This window comes from Lagenorhynchus albirostris, chromosome 2, assembly GCF_949774975.1.
Source record: "Lagenorhynchus albirostris chromosome 2, mLagAlb1.1, whole genome shotgun sequence".
NCBI classification, from domain to species: domain Eukaryota; kingdom Metazoa; phylum Chordata; class Mammalia; order Artiodactyla; family Delphinidae; genus Lagenorhynchus; species Lagenorhynchus albirostris.
The window spans coordinates 26409541-26431637 of record NC_083096.1 but is presented as its reverse complement, the minus strand read 5'-3'; the positions used below and the strand labels follow the sequence as shown (position 1 = coordinate 26431637).

Genomic DNA, 22097 nt, shown 5'->3' with positions numbered 1-22097 from the left:
AACTGACACTGCAGAAGTACAAAGGATCATGAGAGATTGCTACAAGTAACTCTATGCCAATAAAATGGACAACCTGGAAGAAATGGCCAAATTCTTAGAAAAGCACAACCTTCCAAGACTGAACCAGGAAGAAATAAAAGATATAAACAGACCCATCACAAGCACTGAAATTAAAACTGTGATTAAAAATCTTCAAAAAAACAAAAGCCCAGGACCAGATGGCTTCACCGGTGAATTCTATGAAACATTAAAAGACGAGCTAACACCTATCCTTCTCAATCTCTTCCAAATTATAGCAGAGGGGAGAACATTCCCAAGCTCTTTCAACGAGGCCTCCATCACCCTGATACCAGAACCAGACAAAGATGTCACAAAGAAAGGAAACTACAGGCCAATATCACTGATCAACATAGATGAAAAAGTCCTCAACAAAATACTAGCAACCACAATCCAACAACACATTAAAATGATCATACACCATGACCAAGTGGGTTTTATCCCAGGAATGCAAGGATTCTTCAATACACACAAATCAATCAATGTGATACACCATATTCACACATTGAAGAACAAAAACCATATGATCATTTCAATAGATGCAGAAAAAGCCTTTGACAAAATTCAGCACCCATTTATAATAAAAATACTGCAGAAAGTAGGCATAGAGGGAACTTACCTCAACATAATAAAGGCCATATATGACAAACCCACAGCCAACATTGTCCTCAATGGTGAAAAACTGAAACCATTTCCACTAAGATCAGGAATAAGACAAGGTTCCCCACTCTCACCACTGTTATTCAACATAGTTTTGGAAGTTTTAACCACAGCAATCAGTGAAGAAAAAGAAGGAATCCAAATCAGAAAAGAAGAAGTAAAACTGTCACTATTTGCAGATGACATGATACTCTACATAGAGAATCCTAAAGATACTATCAGAAAACTACCAGAGCTAGTCAATGAATTTGGTAAAGTAGCAGGATACAAAATCAATGCACAGAAATCTCTTGCATTCCTATACACTAATGATGAAAAATCTGAAAGAAAAATTACGGAAACACTCACAGTTACCATTGCAACAAAAGGAATAAAATACCTAGGAATAAACCTACCTAAAGAGAAAAAAGACCTGTATGTGGAAAACTATAAGACACTGATGAAAGAAATTAAAGATGATACAAACAGATAGCGAGATATACCATGTTCTTGGATTGGAACAATCAACATTGTGAAAGTGACTCTACTACCCAAAGCAAACTACAGATTCAATACAATCCCTATCAAACTACCACTGGCATTTTTCACAGAACTAGAACAAAAAATTTCACATTTTGTATGGAAACACCAAAGACCCCGAATAACGAAAGCAATTTTGGCAAAGAAAAATGGAGCTGGAGGAATCAGGCTCCCTGACTTCAGATTATATTACAAAGCCACAGTAATCCAGACAGTATGGTACTGGCACAAAAACAGAAATATAGATCAGTGGAACAGAATAGAAAGCCCAGAGATAATCTCATGCACATATGGTAACCTTATTTTTGCTAAAGGAGGCTCAAATATACAATGGAGAAGACATCCTCTTCAATAAGTGGTGCTGGGAAAACGGGACAGCTACATGTAAAAGAGTGAAATTAGAACACTCCCTAACACCATACACAAAAATAAACTCAAAATGGATTACAGACCTAAATGTAAGGCCAGACACTATAAAACTTATAGAGGAAAACATTGGCAGAACACTTATGACATAAATCACAGCAAGATCATTTTTGGCCCATTACCCTCCTAGAGTAATGGAAATAAAAGCAAAAATAAACAAATGGGACCTAATGAAACTTAAAAGCTTTTGCACAGCAAAGGAAACCATAAAGAAGACGAAAAGAGAACCCTCAGAATGGGAGAAAATATTTGCAAATGATGCCACTGACAAAAGATTAATGTCCAAAATTTACAAGAAGCTCATGCAGCTCAATATCAAAAAAACAAACAACCCAATCCAAAAATGGACAGAAAACCTAAATAGACATTTCTCCAAAAACATACATATTGCCAACAAACACATGAAAGAATGCTCAACATCATTAATCATTAGAGAAATGTAAATCAAAACTACAATGAGCTATCACCTCACACCAGTCCAAATGGCCATCATGAAAAAATCTACAAACAATAAATGCTGGAGAGGGTGTGGAGAAAAGGGAACCCTCTTGCACTGTTGGTGGGAATATAAATTGATACAGCCACTATGGAGAACAGTATGGAGTTTCCTTAAAAATCTACAAATAGAACTACCATATGACCCAGCAATCCCACTACTAGGCATATACCCTGAGAAACCATAATTCAAAAAGAGTCATATACCACAATGTTCATTGCTGCTCTATTTACAATAGCCAGGACATGGAAGCAACCTAAGTGTCCATCGATAGGTGAATGGTTAAAAAAGATGTGGCACATATATACAATGGAATATTACTCAGCCATAAAAAGAGATGAAATTGAATTATTTGTAGTGAGGTGGATGGACCTAGAGTCTGTCACAGAGAGTGAAGTAAGTCAAAAAGAAGAAAACAAATACTGTACCCTAACACATATATCTGGAATTTTAAAAAAAAAAGGTCATAAAGAATCTAGAGGCAGTACGGGAATAAAGAGGCAGACCTACTAGAGAATGGACTTGAGGACCTGGTGAGGGCAAGAGTAAGCTGGGACAAAGTGAGAGAATGGCATGTATATATATATATACACTACCAAATGTAAAACTGATAGCTAGTGGGAAGAAGCCACATAGCACAGGGAGATCAGCTCCGTGCTTTGTGACCACCTGGAGGGGTGGGATAGGGAGGATCAGAGGAAGGGAGTTGCAAGAGGGAAGAGATATGGGAATATATGTATATGTATAGCTGATTCCCTTTGTTATAAAACAGACACTAGCACACCATTTTAAAACAATTATACTCCAATAAATATGTTAAAATAATAAAAAATTAAAAAAATTTTAAATAATACATAAATCAATAAAATAAAAGGATAGACAAAAGTATACATGATAACATCATTTAAAAGAAAGCCAGTGTATTTGTATTAATATAAAAATATATTTCAGAGCAAAGAATATTACCACTGTTAAAGAGGGTCATCTCACAATAGCTATAGTGTCAGTTCATCACAAACACATAAAAATCATAAATGATTATGAACATAATTATAGAGCTTCAAATATATGTAGCAAAAAGTAGAACTTCAAGGATAAACAGATAAAACCACAGTTATAATCAAGTGCTTTAATACTTCTTAGTAATGAATTTGAACAAATAGAGAATCAGTAAGTGAGTAGAAGACTTGTACAACACTGTAAACCATCTGGGTCAAATTGAAATTAATAGAACATGTCAAAATACTCAGAAAAGCAGCAAAATATGCATTCTTCTCAATTACATATGGAACATTTACCAAGATAGATCATTGTTCTAGGCCATAAAACAAGTCAAGATATGTTTAAAAGTATTCAGATCATACAAGGTTTGTGTTCTCTGACAACAATGGAATTAAATTAGCAACCATGGCAAAAGGATATCTGCAATATCAAAAAAATTAGTAAATTGACACACTTCTAAATAATCAGTGAGTCAAAAGACAATTCTTAAAAAGTAATTAGAAAGTGTTTTGAACTGAAAGAAAATGATAACAGTACATGTCAAAATTGGCAGTACGGTACTAAAGTGCTATTTAGATGGAAGTTTATAGTATTACTCCCCTGTATTAGAAAAGGAGATATGTCTCAAATCAATGATCTCTACTTCCACATTAATAAAATAGCAAAAAGATGCACAAATTAAACCAAAAGTAACAGAAGAAAGGAAATAGAAAAAATCATTGTGTAAATTAATGCCATAGAAAACAGAAACTGCAGAGAAAATCAGGGAAACCAAATGCTGATTATTTGAGATCAACAAAATTGATAACTATTTACCCAGACTGACTAAAGATTTTTTTTTCATTTGCTGAGGAAATTTATTTATTTATTTATTTGTTTTGTTTGTTTTATTTGGTTGCACTGAGTCTTAGTTGGAGCACACAGGCTCCTTTTTTATTTTGGAATTTTATTTTATTTTTTTCTACAGCAGGTTCTTATTCATTATCTATTTTACACATATTAGTGTATGTATCTCAATCCCAATCTCCCAATCCGTCCCACCACCACCACCCCACCCCCTGCTTTCCCCCTTGGTGTCCATACGTTTGTTCTCTACATCTGTGTCTCTATTTCTGCCTTGCAAAGCAGTTCATCTCTCCCATTTTTCTAGATTCCACATGTATGCATTAATATACGATATTTGTTTTTCTGTTTCTGACTTACTTCACTCTGTATGACAGTCTCTAGGTCCATCCATGTCTCTACAAATGATCCAATTTCATTCCTTTTTATGGCTGAGTAATATTCCATTGAATATATGTACCACATCTTCTTTATCCTTTCATCTAGACTGACTAAAGATTTTTTTAAAAGCCACAAATTACCAATATTAGGATTGAGAGAAGTGGACTAACTACCAAGTCTACTGCTATTTTAAGGTAAGAAAAAATGTTTTTCAGGCTATACTACAAAGCTACAGTAATCAAGACAGTATGGTACTGGCACAAAAACAGATATGTAAATCAATGGAACAGAGTAGAAAGCCCAAAGATAAACCCACACACATATGGTCACCTAATCTATGACAAAGGAGGCAAGAATATACAATGGAAAAAAGACAGTCTCTTCAGTAAGTGGTCCTGGGAAAATTGGACAGTTACATGTAAAAGAATGAAATTAGAACACTCCCTAACACCATACACAAAAATAAACTCAAAATGGATTAATGACCTAAATGTATGGCCAGACACTATAAAACTCCTAGAAAACGTAGGCAGAACACTCTTTGCCATAAATCACAGCAAGGTCTTTTTTGACCCATCTCCTAGAATAATGAAAATAAAAACAAAAATAAACAAATGGGGCCTAATGAAACTTAAAAGCTTTTGCACAGCAAAGGAAACCACAAACAAGACGAAAAGAAAACCCTCTGAATGGTAGAAAATATTTGCAAATGAAGAAACTGACAAGGTATTAATCTCCAAAATATACAAACAGCTCAATATCGGAAAAACAAACAAGCCAATTAGAAAATGGGCAGAAGACCTAAATATACATTTCTCCAAAGAAGACATACAGATGGCCAAGAGGCACATGAAAAGATGCTCAACATCACTAATTATTAGAGAAATGCAAAGAAAAACTACAATGAGGTACAAGTCAGAATGGGCATCATCAGGAAATCTACAAACAACAAATGCTGGAGAGAGTGTGGAGAAAAGGGAATTCTCTTGCACTCTTGGTGGGAAAGTAAATTGATACAGCCACTATGGAGAACAGTATGGAGGTTCCTTAAGAAAACTAAAAATAGTACTACCATATGACCCAGCAATCCCACTACTGGGCATATACCCTGAGAAAACCATAATTCAAAAAGATACATGCACCCCAGTGTTCATCACAACACTATTTACAATAGCCAGGACACAGAAGCAACCTAAATGTCCATCAACAGAGGAATGGATAAAGAAGATGTGGTACGTGTGTACAATGGAATATTACTCAGCCATAAGAAGGAACAAAATTATGCCATTTGCAGAGACGTGGATGGACCTAGAGACTGTCATACAGAGTGAAGTAAGTCAAAAAGAGAGAAACAAAATATCCTATATTAATGAATATGTGTGGAATCTAGAAAATTTGTACAGATTAACCAATTTACAAACAGAAATAGAGACACAGACATAGAGAACAAACATATGGACACAAAGAGGGGAAGTGGGAGTGGATGAATTGGGAGATTGGGATTGACATATATACACTACTATGTATAAAATAGATAACTAATGAGAATCTACTGTATAGCACAGGGAACTCTACTCATTGCTCTTTGGTGACCTAAATGGGAAGGAAATCCAGAAAGGAGGGGATATATTTATATATATAGCTGATTCACTTTGCTGTACAGCAGAAACTAACACAACATTGTAATGCAACTATACTCCAATAAAAATTAATTTTAAAAAAGTGTTTTAAACAACTTTTTTAAGTTGAAATATAATCAATGTACAATATTATGTTACTTTCAGGTGTACTACTTAGTGATTTGACATTTGCATACATTATGAGATGATCACCACAATAAGTCTAGTAACTAACCATCTGTCCCCATACAAGTTATTACAATATTATTGACCACATTCTTTATGCTATCTGTTACACCCCTGTGACTTATTTATTTTATAACCAAAGGTTTGTACCTCCTAACCCCCTTAATCTGTTTCATAGTCCCCCCTCCTCGACCCACACCCCGGAACTACCAGTTTGTTCTCTGTACTTATGTGTCTATTTCTATTTTGGTGTGTGTGTTTGTTTTGTTTTTTAGATTTCACACATAAGTAAGATCATACAGTATTCATCTTAATCTGATTTATTTCACTTAGCATACCCTCTAGATGCAACCATGTTTCACACATAGCAAGATTTCATTCTGTTTATGGCAGAGCAATTTTCCATTATATTATTTTATGATTATATCACATATTTTTTATCTATTCATCTATCCATGGACACTTAAACTGCTTTCAATTCTTGACTATTACAAATAATGCTGCAATGAACATTGGTGTGTATATATCTTTTCAAATTAGTGGTTTTGTTTTCTTTGTGTAAATACCCAGAAGTGAAATTTCTGGATCATATTGCAGTACTATTTTTAACTTTTTTAGAACCTCTATACTATTTTCCATAGTAACTTCACCAATTTACAATGCTGCCAACACTACACAAGGTTCCCTTTTCTCCACATCCTCACCAACACTTATTGTTGTCTTTTAAACTATAGCCATTCTGACAGTTATGAGGTGTTATCTCATTTTGGTATTAATTTGCATTTCCCTTATGATTAGTGATGCTGAGCATCTTTCATGTGTCTGTTGGCCATCTGTATGTCTTCCTTGGAAAAATGTCTAATCAGGTTCTCTGCCCATTTTTTAGTTATTTGTTTTATGATGTTGAGTTGTATGATGTCTTTACATATTTTGGATATTAATCCCTTATTGGATATATAATATGCAAACATCTCCTATTCAGTAGGCTGCATTTTACTTTTGTTGATAGTTTTCTTTACTGTGCAAAAGCTTTTTAGTTTGATGTAGTACAATTTGTTTGCTTTTGTTTTTGTTGCCCTTGCCTGAGGAGACAGATCCCCCAAAATAAAATCCATGTCATAGAGCATACTGACTGTGTTTTCTTCTAGGACTTTTACAGTTTCTGGTCTTATATTTAAATGTTCATCCATTTTGGGTTTATTTTTATATGTGGTATGAGATTGTATGTGCGTTTGATTTTTTTTTTTATGTTGCTGTCCAGTTTTGCCAACACCATTTACTGAAGAGACTGTCTTTTCCCCATTATATATTCTTGTCTCCTGTGTCTTAGATTAATTGATCATATAAGTGTGGGTTGTTTTGGGGTCCTCTATTCTGTTCTGTTTATCTCTGTGTCTGTTTTTGGGCCAGTACCATACTGTTTTAATGACTGTATCTATGTAGTAGTGTTTGAAATCAGGGAGCATAGTTCCTCCAGCTTTGTTCTTATGACTGTTTTGGCTCTTTGGGGTACTTTGTATTTTCATACAAATTTTAGAATTACTTGTTCTGTAAAAAAATGCCATTGGTATTCTTTTAAATATCTTTTTAAAATTTTATTGAGCTGACTTACAATGTTGTGTTAGCCATTGGTATTTTGATATGGATTGAGTTGAATCTATATATTGCCTTGAATAATATGGTCATTTTAACAACATTAATTCTTCCAGTCCGTAAGCATGGTATATCTTTCCAGTTTTTGTGTTGTCTTCAAGTTCTTTCATCAATGTCTAATATTTTTCAAGTCTTGACCTTTTTGGTTAGATTTATTCCTAGATATTTAATCTTTTTATCCAATTGTAAATGGGATTGTTTTCTTAATTTCTCTTTCTGATAGTTCATTATTAGTGTATAGAAAAGCAACAGGTTTCTTTATATTAATTTTGCTTCCTGCAACTTTACTGAATTCATTTATTGGTTGTAATGGTTTTTGTTTTCTGGTGTTTTTTGGGGGGGTTGTTTGTTTGTTTGTTTGTTTGTTGGAGTCAGTAGTCTATAGGATTTTCTATGTATAGTTTCATGTCACCTGTAAGCAGTGACAGTTTTACTTCTTCCTTTCCAATTTGGATTCTTTCTATTTCTTTTTCATATTTGATTGCCATGGCTTCCATTACTAGGTTAAATAAAAGTTGTGAGAGTGGACATCCTTGTCTCATTCTTGATCTTAGAAGAAATGCTTTTAGCTTTTCATTGTTAGTTTGGTGTTGGCTGTGGGTTTGTCATACATGCTGTTTATTATGTTGAGGTATGTTCCCTGTATACCTACTTCGTTAAGAGTTTTTATCATGAAAGTATGCTGAATTTTGTCAAAAGCTTTTTCTGCATCTATTGAGATGATCATAATATAATTTTTATTCTTCAGTTTGTTAATGTAGTGTACCACATCAATTGATTTCTGAATATTGAACCATTTTTGCATTCCTGGATTAATCCCACTTGATCATGGTATATGATCCTTTTAATGTATTACTGCATTTGGTTTGCTAATATTTTGTTGAGGAATTTTGCATCTATGTTTATCAGTGACATTAGTCACTGATTTAGTGACATTAGTCACTAATTTTCTTTTTGTATGGTGTCTTTGGTTTCTGGTATCCATGTAATGCAACCTTTGGAATGATTTCAGAACCATTCCTTCTTCTTCAATTTTTTGGAATAATTTTAGAAAGACAGATGTTAACTTTTCTTTAAATTTTGATAAAATTCACATGTAATTTTTTTGTTTATTAGGAGGTTTTTAAATTACTGATTCAAGTTAATTACTGGTAATTGGTCTGTTTATACATTCTTCCTGATTCATTCTTGGGTAGTTGTTAAGTTCTAGGAGTATATCCAATTTTTCTATATTGTCCATTCCATTGGTGTGTAATTGTTAATAGTAATCTCTTATGCTCCTTTTTATTTCTGTGGTATCAGTTGTCACTTCTCTTTTGTTTCTGATTTTATTGATTTAGGCGATCTGGTTGTTTTCTTGATGAGTCTGGCTAAAGGTTTATCAATTTTGTTTATCTTTTCAGAGAGCTAACTCTTAGTTTCATTGATCTTTTCTATTGCCTTTTTAGTCTCTGATTTTATTTATTTATGCCCTGATCTTCATTATTTCTTTCCTTCTACAAACTTTGGGCTTTGTTTATTCTTCTTTTTCTAGTTCTTTTAGGTGTAAAGTTAGATCATTTGAGATTTTCCTTGTTTCCAAAGGTAGGCTTGTATCACTATAAAGTTTCCTCTTAGAACTGCTTTTGCTGTATCCCATAGATTTTGGATCATTGTGTTTTTGTTTTCTTTTGTATCCAGATTTTTTATTTTCTCTTTTGTTTCTTCAACCCATTGGTTGTTTAATACCATGTTGTTTAGACTCCATGTGTTTGTGGCTTTTACAGTTTTGTTTTAATTATAATTGATTTCTAGTCTCATACCATTGTGATTGATAAAGATGCTTGATATGATTTCAGTCTTCTTCAATGTATTGAGACTTGTTTTCTGCTCTAGCTTGTGTTCTATCCTGGGGAATTTTCTATGTGTACTTGAAAAGAATGGGTGTTCTGTTATTTGGGGGTGAAATGTTTTGTGTATATCTATTAATTCCATATAGTCTAATGTATCATTTAAGGCCAGGGTTTCCGTATTGTTTTTCTGTCTAGATGATCTATCTGTTGATATAACTGAGGTCTTAAAGTCCCTACTTTTATTACATTACTGTCAGTTTCTCTCTTACGTGTGTTAATATTTGCTTTATGTATTTAGGTGCCCTACGTTGGGTGTATATATATTGACAATAGTTATGTCTTCTTCTTGGATTGATCCCTTTATCATTATGTAATGTCTTTCTTTGTCTCTTGTTATGGTCTTTGTTTTAAAGTCTATTTTGCCTGTTATAAATATTGTACCTCAACTTTCTTTTTATTTCCATTTGAATGAAATACCTTTTTCCATCCCCTCACTTTCAGTTTGCATGTGTCTTTAGATATGAAGTGAGTCTCTTGTAAATAGCTTATATATGGGCCTTGTTTTTGTATTCATTTAGCTACTCTATGTCTTTTGATTGGAGCATTTAGTCCATTTACATAATATTGATAGGTATGTACTTATTGCCATTTTGTTGTTTTCCATTTGTTTTTGTAGTTCTTTTTTGTTCCTTTCTTCTTCTTTTGTTCACTTTACTTATGATTTGATGACTATCTTTAGTGTTATGTTTGTATTCCTTTTATGTGTTTATCTATTATAGGTTTTTGGTTTGCAGTTACCATGACGTTCATATATAACAACCTATATATAGATGTGTGATTATTTTAAGTTGATGGTCTAAAATTGAGCACATTCTAACCAACCTACCTTTTTACCCATCCCCTTTTTTTAAATTTTTTTGAAATCTTTTTTACATCTTTTTGTTTATGTATCTCTTAACTACCTATTGTGGATATAGATTATTTTTCTACTTTTATCTTTAAACCTTCCTAATAGCTTTATAAGTGGCTGGCTATCTTTACTGTATGTTTACCTCTACCAGTGAGATTTATCCTTTTACAATTTTTATATTTCTAGTTGTAGCCTTTTCTTTTCCATTTAGATAAGTTTGTTTAACATTTCTTATAAAGCCAGTTTAGTGGTGCTGAACACTTTTATCTTTTGTTTGTCTGTAAAAGTCTATTCCTCCTTCAAATCTAAATTATAGCCTTGCCAGGTATTTTTGGTTGTACATTTTTTTCTTTCATCTCTTTCAGTATATTGTGCCACTCCCTTCTGACCTGTAGCATTTATCCTGAAAAGTCAGGTAATTCTCTTATGGTAGTTCCTTGTATATAACTAGTTGCTTTTCTCTTGCTGCTTTTAAGATGCTCTCTTTATCTTTAATTTTTTGTCATTTTAATTATACCTTGTCTTGCTCTTCATCTTGTTTGGGACTCTCTGTGCTTCCTGGACCTGAATGTCTGTTTCTTTTCTCAGGTTAGTGAAGGTTTCTGCTCTTATTTCTTCAAAAATTCTCTGCCTCTTTCTTTCTCTCTTCTCCTCCCTTCTCTCTTCTCCCCAATAATGCAAGTGTTAGTATGCTTGATGTTGTCCAAGAGGTCTCTTAAATTATCCTCATTTTAAAATTCTTTTCTTTCTTCTGTTCAGTTCATGTGGTTTTCACTACTCTGTCCCTGATCACTGATTTGTTCCTCTGTATCATCTAATCTACTGTTGATTCCTTCTAGGCTATTTTTAAATTTCAGCTATTGTATTATTCTGCTCTGTTTGGTTCTTTTTTATATTTTGTAACTCTGTTGAAATTCTTCCTGTGTTCATTCATTCATCTCCCAAATTCATTGAACATTTTATATTCATTATCTTGAACACTTTATCAGATATATTGCTTATCTCCACTTCACTTCATTCTATTTCGGGATTTTGCTATGTTTCTTCATTTGGAACATATTCTTCTGTCTCATTTTCCCAATTCTTTGTTGTTTACTTCTATTTGTTAGGTAGGTCAGTTATGTTTCCTGATTTTATAGAAGTGGCTTTATGTAGGAGACATTCTATGGGACCCAGCAGCACACCCCTCTGTTCACCAGAACTATATGCTTTAGTGGTAGCCCTGATGTAGGCTGAATACACATTTCTGTTTTGGTGGGGCTGACTACTGTGAGTGTGCTGGTCAGTGGGGCTGGGACCTCGCCAAGTTGGCTGTGAGGCTGCTCTTTGGGTGGTGGCTGTGGGCCCACTGGAGAGCAGGGTAGGCTTCCTGCTCAGTTGGCTGTGTGGCCCAATGGGTATGGGGCTTCTGCAGCCCATTGAAGGACAGGGCTGGGTTTCTGTGTAGCTATCTACATGGATCAGGTGGGTTCTTTGCTGGTGCCAACCTGTTTCACAGTGGGGCCAAGTTAAACAACTTTAAATACAAAGTTAAAACAAATTTACACAAACTACCAAAGCTTCCCTAAGACAAATAGGTAACATAAATACCCCTATATCAATGAAAGAAATTTAATTTGTTATTTAAAAACCTTCCCACAAATAAAACTTTAGACCAAGAGTATTTCACCAGTGAATTATATATTTTTAAAATAAATGACACCATTTCTAAACTCTTTCAGAAAATTGAAGGGGGTGTGGGACACTTCCTAATTTACTCTATGAGGCCAGCATTATGTGATACCACAACCAAGAATAAATAACACATTACAAGAATATAAAACTGCATACCAATATCTCTTATAAACAAAGATTTAAAAGTTATAAACAAAGTTTTAGTAAACCAGATCCAAATATATATAAAAAGGAAAATATATCATGACCAAGTAGGATTTATCTTAGGAATGAAAGAGTGATTTACAATAGAAAGTCAGTCAATGTAATTCACCTTATTAGAAAATAACAAAAGAAAAACTATATGATCACCTCAATAGGTGCATAAAAGCATTTGACAAAATCCAATATACACAATTGATTTTAAAAATCAGCAAATTAAGAATAAAAGAGAACTTTCTCAACTTAACAAGGAATCTTTATGAAAAACCTTAAGATAGCATTGTATAATGGTAAAAGACTATTCAGTCTGCTCAGATTTAATGTAATTATTGCTGTTGTTGGTTAAACTTACCATTTGGTATTTGTTTTCTATTAACACCATTTGTTCCTTTGTTTCTTTCTTCCCTTTCTTGCTTAAAATAAAGAACAAGGTGAGAATGTTTACCCACACCACTTCTATTCAACATTGTACTGACAGTTCTAACAGGTGCAGTGAGTTAAGAAACAAGTAAAAGGAATCTGTATTGAAAAGGAAAGTGTCTTTATTCAAACATTATTAGATATAGAAAAGCTTATGAAATCTATTTTTCAAAAAGCTATCAGGGCTAATAAGTGTGTTTACCAGATTTCAGTATACACGATCAATGTATAAAAATCAATTACATTTTTATATGAAATATAACAAGTTAATTTTGTATATGAAATATATAAACATATAAATGAACAATCATAAATGGAAATTTTTTAAAATACTGTTTAAAATAGATTCAAAAGTATTAAATACTTAGGGGTAAATCTGACAAAAGATGTGCAAATATATACACTTAAAAACTATATACATTATTGAGCGAAGTAAAAGACTTACATGGGGAAATGTATCATGTTCATAGGTGGAAAAAACTCAATATTGTTAAAAATGTCAATTCTTGAGAAATGCAGCACAACTTCAATTAAAATCCTAGAGGGCTTTTATAGAAATTGAGAAGCTGATTCTAAAAGTCATATGGCAATCCAGGGTAGAACAAAAAACTTACCTAGAAATAAATGCCACTAAAAAATGTGTGAGATCTTTGTTGGAATGCAGAATATTTTAAAATTTTTAGATCCTTCCTAAACTTATCTATAGATTTGATGCAATGTTCCTTTGTGGAAATCAGAAAATGATTCTAAAAGGTATATGATGGAGTAAAGGGCTGAGAGTTAGGAGGGGGTTGGGGCAAAGGAATTCTTCTACCATGTATCAAAATTTATTATAAAGCTATAGTAATTAAGACATTATAAAATATTTATAGCTGCCTTTTTTCATTTACTTCCACATCTCACCAACCTTTAGTGTGTCCAGTCATTATTATTTAAACTCTTTTAGCAGGTGTGAAGTGATATTTCATTTGGTTTTATTTATATATAATAATATAGCTGCACTAGCTTTCTTATGTTTCATGCTTATATGATGTAAGTTTTTCTATTATTTTACTATCAACCTGTCTGTGACTTTATATTTCCTGTAAACTGCATATAGGGTCTTGCTTTTTCTCCAGTGTGACAATATCTGCCTTCAAATTTTAATAGCTAGTTCACTTAAGTTTAATATAACTATTGCTAAGGTTGGGGTTAAGTCTGTCATCTTGGCATTTGTTTTCTATTAATGCCTCTTGTTCTTTGTTCCTTTGTTTCTTGTCTTCTTCTGGATGAATCATGTATTTTCAGTATTTCTATGTTGTCTCCTATATTGATTTCTTTTTAATTCAAAATTATTTTTTAGTAGTTGCACTTCACTTTACAATAATCATCTTTAATTTATCAGAATCTAAATTTAAAGAAAATTTACTTCACAACAGTGTAAAAACCTTATAACAATACAACTCCATTTATACCCCACCCATCCTTTGTACTCTGGTCTCATATTTATTTCTAAATATGCTATAAATCCCAAAATACCGTGTTAATATTTTTGCTTTAAAAAGTCAATTGTGATAAAGATATATAGATATAAACTGATAGCAAAATAAGTTTTTTATATATACCTTCCTGTGTGCACTTTATTTCTGTCTGTACATCCAGTGTTCCTCCTGGTTTCATTTCCCTTCAACCTGAAGAACGTCTTTAAAATTTCTTGTATTGCATGTTCTCTCAGCATTTGTCTGTATCAAAGTGTCTATTTTTTTCCTTCATTTTTGAAAGACATTTTCCACCGAATACAGAATTATAGGATGACAGGTGGTTTTTGTTGTTTTTCAATTGTTTTAAAAGCAATTTATAAAGACATCATTCTGTTATCTTATGGCTTTCATCATTTTTGGTAAGAAGTGAGTCATTATTCATGTCACTGTTCTCAAATATATAATGTGTCTTTTTACTTGTTGCTGCTTTAGAGTTTTCCTTTTATCTTTGGTTTTCAGCACTTTTATTATGTGCCTAAGTGTAATTTCCTTTGTATTTATCCTGTTTGAGGTTGAGTTGAACTTCTTGGATTTCTGGGATTATGTCTTTCATTAATTTTTGGTGTTCTTGGACATTATTTCTTCAAATACTTCTTCAGCACTATTCTCTTTTTCCTCTTCTTCTTGGATTCCAAAAACATATATATGAGACCAGTTAATATAGTCCCACAGATCTCAGATGACCAGTTAATTTTTTTTTCAACTCTGCTTTTTTTCTTTGTATTTCAGTTTGATTACATGCTATTAACCTCTCTTCAAATTCACTGCTCTTTTCCTCTGCTTTTCTCAGTTTACTCTTAAATCCATCTAATAATTTCTTTATTCCTGGTATCATATTTTTAATTTCTAGCATTTCCATTCTGTCTTTTTATCATTTATGTATCTTAGCTGTAATTCCCCAACTCTGCATTCTTTTTGCTCATATTTCCACTAGGTATTCAGTGTTTTATCATAGCTATTTTCTTTTTTGCCATGCCTGGTATCTTAGCACTGACAGGATTCCAGAGATCTCTTCATATTTCACAACTGAATCACCAGCTTTCCAAACCCTAGAAAAGCCATCTCTGCTCTAAAGTCTAGCTGCCAGCTTTTTTTTTTTCTTAATCACTGAAGATTTCTCTTTCCTCTCTCATCAGTCCCTGGATTTTCTTGCCTTGGGAGATCTCTATCTCTCTCTCCTGATTCCCTGACCCCAATTTAGCATGGAGACTGCTTTATACTTTCAGTAAAGGCCACACATATCTCAGAGGGAGAGTTTTTCTCAGCTCTCTTATCCTACTCCCTGTCTATGGTAGCTGAGCATCCAGAATGCTGATGGATTTCTCTCAACTTTGCTACTTTGCTGCCTTGCTGCCTGCCCCCTCCCCATCTTCAAGAGGTTACTGCTTTATATTTGGGAGAGACTCTGACTGCATCAGAGGGATTACTCAGCTTTCCTGCTTTGCCCCAAGACCTTGGCTTACTATACCCAAGCACTAATTGAAGATCTATAGGAAAGAGTTTTGGGTGGGTGAAATCTCATTCCATGGCTGGGGCTAATTGGAATTCCCATCTATCGTGTTTATGACAAATTCCCCTTCCCATCCCTCTGCCAAGAATAGTGAGAATAGCTGTGTCTTTTCTATAAAGTGCTCATCATTTTGTTTCTAATCTATTTCCCTTTTGAGAATTGTTTCACACTCATTTTTAGCAACAGAAGTTCTAAGCTTTACATTGAATCTTCGTTTGATAAAATGTCTTTTTACCCCAAATGGTCTCTTTTTTTAAATTATCAGTTCGATTTCTGTCTACATCCTGTTTGAGTATAGACTAAATATTTGTACATTAAATAAATGTACAAATTTATTTAGGGAGACAAGATGTGCACAAAAGACTCCTGTTGATTGTCATGGACAAAGAAGCTACACTTTAAGTAAAAATCTTTAAGAATTAGAAACAGTTGGGGAGGGGAGACAGGGGGAAAGGGAGACCTTGACTCCCTAAATGAAATTACTTCCATTGAATTTCAAACATAGTAGTCTGTGCATGGCCTTCCTCTCTAACAGTGTCCATAAAATGGTAGTATTGTTTTCTCTCAGGTTTTAAGTTCTCTCTTCTCTTTAACCAAGGAAGTTTGAATTCCAAAAATAATGTTTGAAGTATCCTTATAATTTTTTTTCCTTGTTGGTTATTTATTTTAAATATAGCAGTGTGTACATGTCAATCCCAAACTCCCTAACTATCCCTCCCCTCTATGCTTCCCCCCTGGTAAACATAAGTTTTTTCTCTAAATCTGTGAGTCTGTTTCTGTTTTGTAAATAAGTTCATTTGTATCTTTTTTTTCAGATTCCGCATATAAGCAATATCATATGATATTTTCTCTTTCTCTGACTTACTTCACTCAGTATGACAATCTCTAGGTCCATTCGTATTGCTGCCAATGGCATTATTTCATTCTTTTTAATGGCTGAGTAATATTCCATTGTGCATATGTACTACATCTTCTTTATCCATTCCTCTGTCTACGTAAGTGTCCTTATATCATTTTGTTTTGTTTTGTTTTTTGTTTTTTGTTTTTCTGGTACACGGGCCTCTCACTGTTTTGGCCTCTCCCATTGTGGAGCACAGGCTCCAGATGCGCAGGCTTAGCGGTCATGGCTCATGGGCCCAGCCGCTCTGTGGCATGTGGGATCTTCCTGGACCGGGGCACGAACCTGTGTCCCCTGCATCGGCAGGTGGACTCTCAACCACTGCACCACCAGGGAAGCCCATGTCCTTATATCTTGACCTCAGTAAACATCAGGGTCAAAGGGGCACTTCTGGCCAGAGTGGATAAACACATAAGAAAAGAGAAGGTTTATGATCTTTGAGGATTTAAAAGGGAATTAAGAATAATTACTTCTACTGATAGAAAAAGTATATAAAATAATAAAATCACTGGAATAATTTATTTGTATGCTTGCGTGTAATATATTTTCATGTAATATATTTCTAGGTCTGAAGTATTAGAAATATAATAAAAATTAAATCTTAGTAGTTACTGTTTTATTTTTAAATGTAGCAAATTAGAAGATGGGAACTGCTAACACTGTCCATAAAATCAAAGATTGTCTAATTATTTTCAATTTTGTCACAGAATAAAGGAAGAAGAAGCAGCATGGCAATCTGGACAGAAAATGAGGTTTATCTTGGATATGCTTTGCTTAAATTTGTTAAAATAATAACTACTGAAGAACTGAAAGAACTTCTAAATATGTCATCAGCTGCTACTCTGACTATACACAATGTTGAGTATACAGGACACCCTTTGGAACTTGCCTTGTTACTAAATTACTGCATTACATGTAACATCATCAAAACAATTTACCTAGTGATATACAATGAAGATACAAAACAGTGGGTATTCCAAGACTTTGCATTAGATGTCACTACTGACACTTTTTTAATTCCAAATTTTATATATTCAGCAATGCCAGAATTAATACTATGGGACAAACATAGGATCTACTATTATTATCATAATTTCACAGATACTGGAGTTTTACAAACACCTACGGAATTTGGAAATCTATCAAGATTATCACAAAACAGCACTATTCATGATGTTTTTATGGGTAAGGTATTCTCATTTTGCAAAAATTATTCTAGATTTCATAATAGATATCTTGCTTATGAAGATGTAATAATTTTAATGTATTAATATATGGTGCTTTTGATAAAGGTGCTGTTTTACCACTTTTAAAATTCTATTAATCTTTAAAATTCTATTAATGTTAAGTAGGATCTCACAAAGCAAAATGGCAAACTCAGATTCTTTTTTCAGAGGTTCATTTTGGTCAATCAGCAGATACCTATGCAACTTACATATGCATTTTCAAGGTATGTGTTGTTGTATTCATTTCCTAGGGCTCCCATAACAAAGTACCACAAAATGGTACAAACTTAAAGCAGCAGAAATTTATTGTCTCAGTCCTAAAGGCTAGAAGTGTTGGCAGGGCCATACACCCTCTGAAAGCTAGGGAATCTTTCCTAGCTTCTAGTCACTTGCTGGCAAACCTTTTCATTCCTTGGCTTGCAGCTGCATAATTCCAATTGCTGCGTTTGTCATCACATAGAATTCTTGTGTCTTCACATGTCATCTTGTTATAAGGACACCAGGGCCAACCCTATTCCAGTATGACCTCATCTTAAATAATTATATCTATAATGACCCTATTTCCAAATATGGTCACATTCTGAAGTAGTATTTGGAGTTAGAAGTTCGACATATCTTTTTTGAGGGGACACAATTCAATTAATCTATAACAGGTGTTGTAGAGTTAAATAGATCTGTTTTCAAGTCGATGAACATGTCATTTAACATTTCCAAGCCTCCGTTTTCTAATCTAGAATATAGGACTGTCATGTTGATTAGATAAGGGATTGTATATAAAATGCTTAGAATAATACTTGGCAAGTGGTAAACCTTCAATTAATAGTAGTTATTCTTCATGTTATTATTCCTGAGGCAGTGTACTAAACATTATAGGAAATGCAAAGAAATAGAAAGTTTAATCCTCAAGGAATCTTGTTAGGAGATAAATTAGCCATGAAATTTAAAGTAGATATCACTGTAATTTGTAATTAGTCTTTCTTGACCCCATATCATTCTTCAACTCTCAACCATCCAGTTTTGCTGCTCCCCTTTACAAAACTCCAAGGAAGTATTGCCTAGTTTTACTTTCTCCTCTTTCCTCTCATTCTCTCTTGAATCCACTCTAATCAAATTTTCTCAGAAACTGCCCTTATCAAGCTTTTCAATGACTTCCACTTTGCTAATCCAGTGGCCAATTTTCAGTCATCTTTCATGATCTGGCAGCAGCATTTGAAATAATTCAACATGGCCTTTTTCTTGAAACACTTTTTTTTCACTGAATTTTAGGGTATCACTTTTTTGTTCTTCCTCCTACTTCACTAGCTATTCCTCCTCAGCCTCTTTTCCATTCTCATCTTCTTAATTCCTAAATGGAGAAGTACCTCAGGGTTTGGTTTTCAGACATCTTCTGAACTCTATTTACATTCATTCTTTGCCCTCCAGCCATGATAATTAGCCTGAACTCCAAACTACTATTTCCTACTACCTTCTTGATACCTTCACTTGGATGACTAGTGGGCATCTCAGACTAACATATCCAAAAATGAATCCTTGTTTCCCTCACCCACACTTCAACCTGCTTCATCCCTAGCCCTCCCCTATTGAGTAAACAGCACTTCTTTTCTTCCAGCCACAAATCATGACCTCATCCTTGAATTCTCCCCTTTAACATCCCACAAACAAGCCATTATCAAATCCTGTTGGCTATATCTAAAAAATGTATCTAATATCTAACCTTTTTCCACCATTCCCACTCCAGTTCAATCCCCTATCCTCTCTAGCCTGTACATACAAGAGTTTTTTAAGTGGTCTCTCATTTTTTATCCTTGCATCCCCATCCCTAACCACAGTCCACCTAGCAGCCAGAGTGAGCCTTTGAAAATATATGCAAAATCATATTATTCCTCTGCTTAAAACACTCATTTGCTTCTTATATCACTCAGAATAAAATCTAAAACCTTTAGCATCACCTGAAAAACAATATGTGATCTGGCCCAGGACTCTGATGTCATCTCCTGTCCCTCGACCCTTTGTTCAGTGTTACTTAGCCATACTGGCCTCTTTGCTATTCCTTGGATATCTACTGTTTCCCTGGATATCTACTGCCAAGAATATTCCTCACTTTGATATCTACATAACTCTTGTACTTAATTCAGGTTTAAGTCCAAATGTCACCTTATCAGAGAGCTCTTCCCTGACCCTGACCTAACTCCCCTGCTCTGTACCTTACATTTCTTTATTTTGTTCACAGCACTTATCATCACCTAACAAATTATATGTGTACTTATTTGTTAGCTGAATCTTCCACCAAAAAAATGTTCTGCGTGACTTCATTGTATTTGCTGCTTTACCCACAATACCTAGAACAGTATATAATACGTACTTTTTGGAATAAATAATTGAAAAATATTCATTGAGCACCACTATTTGTGAGGCATTCTGCTAGGGGTTGGAGATATAGTGGTAATTTGAACACAATTCCCACCCTCCCAGAGTTTACAAAATTACATAGGATAAAGACAAGTTAACATGCAAATAAAGCAACATGTTTAATTCTATGATAGAGAAAATATAGGGTGCTATGGAAACACACAGATTGAGTACCTTACCCAAATTGGGAGACATGGAAGTAGGGAAGGCTGCCTTGAGGTAGAAGTGGTATCTAAACTGAGATCTGCTGAATAAGCCGGGGTTAGACAATGAAGACAATAGATGAGATTGGTGTGCCCAGTGACCCAGAGACAGAGATGACAGGATACTTCCCAGAACTTGAAAGATGATAAACGGCTGAAACAGAGTTCTGCAGAGAGAAAAGGGATGAGTCTCTTCTGGAGAAATAGAGTCCAGATCATTAAAGATTTCAAAAGTTGCATGAAGAAATTGGACCTTCTTCTAAGGCCTCTAGGGAGTTCTAAAGAGTTTTAAGCAAGAGAGAAGCAGGATATTTGTGGTTTTGTTTTCTGTTTTTTTGAGTTTTTTGGGTTTTTTTTGTGTGTGTGGTACGCGGGCCTCTCACTGTTGTGGTCTCTCCCATTGCGGAGCACAGGCTCCGGACGCACAGGCCCAGCGGCCATGGCTCATGGGCCCAGCTGCTCTGTGGCATGTGGGACCTTCCCGGACCGGGGCACGAACCCATGTCCCCTGCATCGGCAGGCAGACTCTCAACCAGTGCACCATCAGGGAAGCCCGGATATTTGTGTTTTTAAAAGACCATAGTGAAAAGAAGATAAGGTCAGAATGAAAAATTGGGGATAGATTTTAGAGGACCTTAAAGTTTGAATATTGTACTGAAAGCCATTCAGAAATGCTGAAATAAAATGTTTAAACAGTTTATAAGTATATGAGATATGAAGTTAAAAGTGCTCAGCCTTCACTATTTCCATTTCTCAGATAACCCACTATTAACAAGTTCCTGTGAATTTATCCAGACATTTTTAAAAGCAAATTCAAAATATAACAGGTGAAATCAGATAAGATGACAGAGTAGAAGGACCTGAGCTCACCTACTCTCACAAGCACACAAAAATTACAACTATTTACAGAATAACTATTGATGAAAAAGACCAGAACCTGCCAGAAAAGATCTACAACTAAAGATATAAAGGAGGAACCACAATGAGACAGGTAGGAGGGACAGAGTCACAGTATACTCAAGTCCCATGTCTCTGGGCAGCCCACAAACAGGAGAGTAATTATAATTGCAGAGGTTCTCCCCAAGGAGTGAGCAGTCTGAACCCCACATTGTGTTCCCCAGCACCAGATGATTACTCCCCAGAACATTTGGGTTTGAAGGCCAGTGGGGCTTACTTTCAGGAGTCCTGGAGAGCTGTGGGAAATAGAGACTCAGAGAATGTCACATGCTCCAGGACCCAGAGCAGAAGTTGTAATTTGAAAGGATCCTGGGTCAGACCTACCTGCTGATCTTGGAGAGTCTCCTGGAGAGGCAGGAGGAAAATGAAGCTCATGCTGGGGACACAGACACTGGCCACAGCCATTTTTGAAAGCTCTCATACCACATGGACCCTGGTGCTGGCAAGCATCATTTTGGAATTCTCCCTCTAGTTTATTAGCTTCAGAATCCCACC

The 22097-nt window shown here is 34.5% G+C and overlaps 1 protein-coding gene across 1 annotated transcript in view; it reads left to right on the top strand.

The window, feature by feature from the left end:
- Window positions 1-22097, top strand: part of CATSPERE (catsper channel auxiliary subunit epsilon) — a 241170-nt gene that overhangs the window by 119847 nt on the left and 99226 nt on the right. Inside the window, exon 10 of the mRNA XM_060142069.1 lies at window positions 17515-17992. Coding sequence (XP_059998052.1) covers window positions 17515-17992 — 478 coding nt within the window. The remainder of the gene's footprint in view (window positions 1-17514; window positions 17993-22097) is intronic.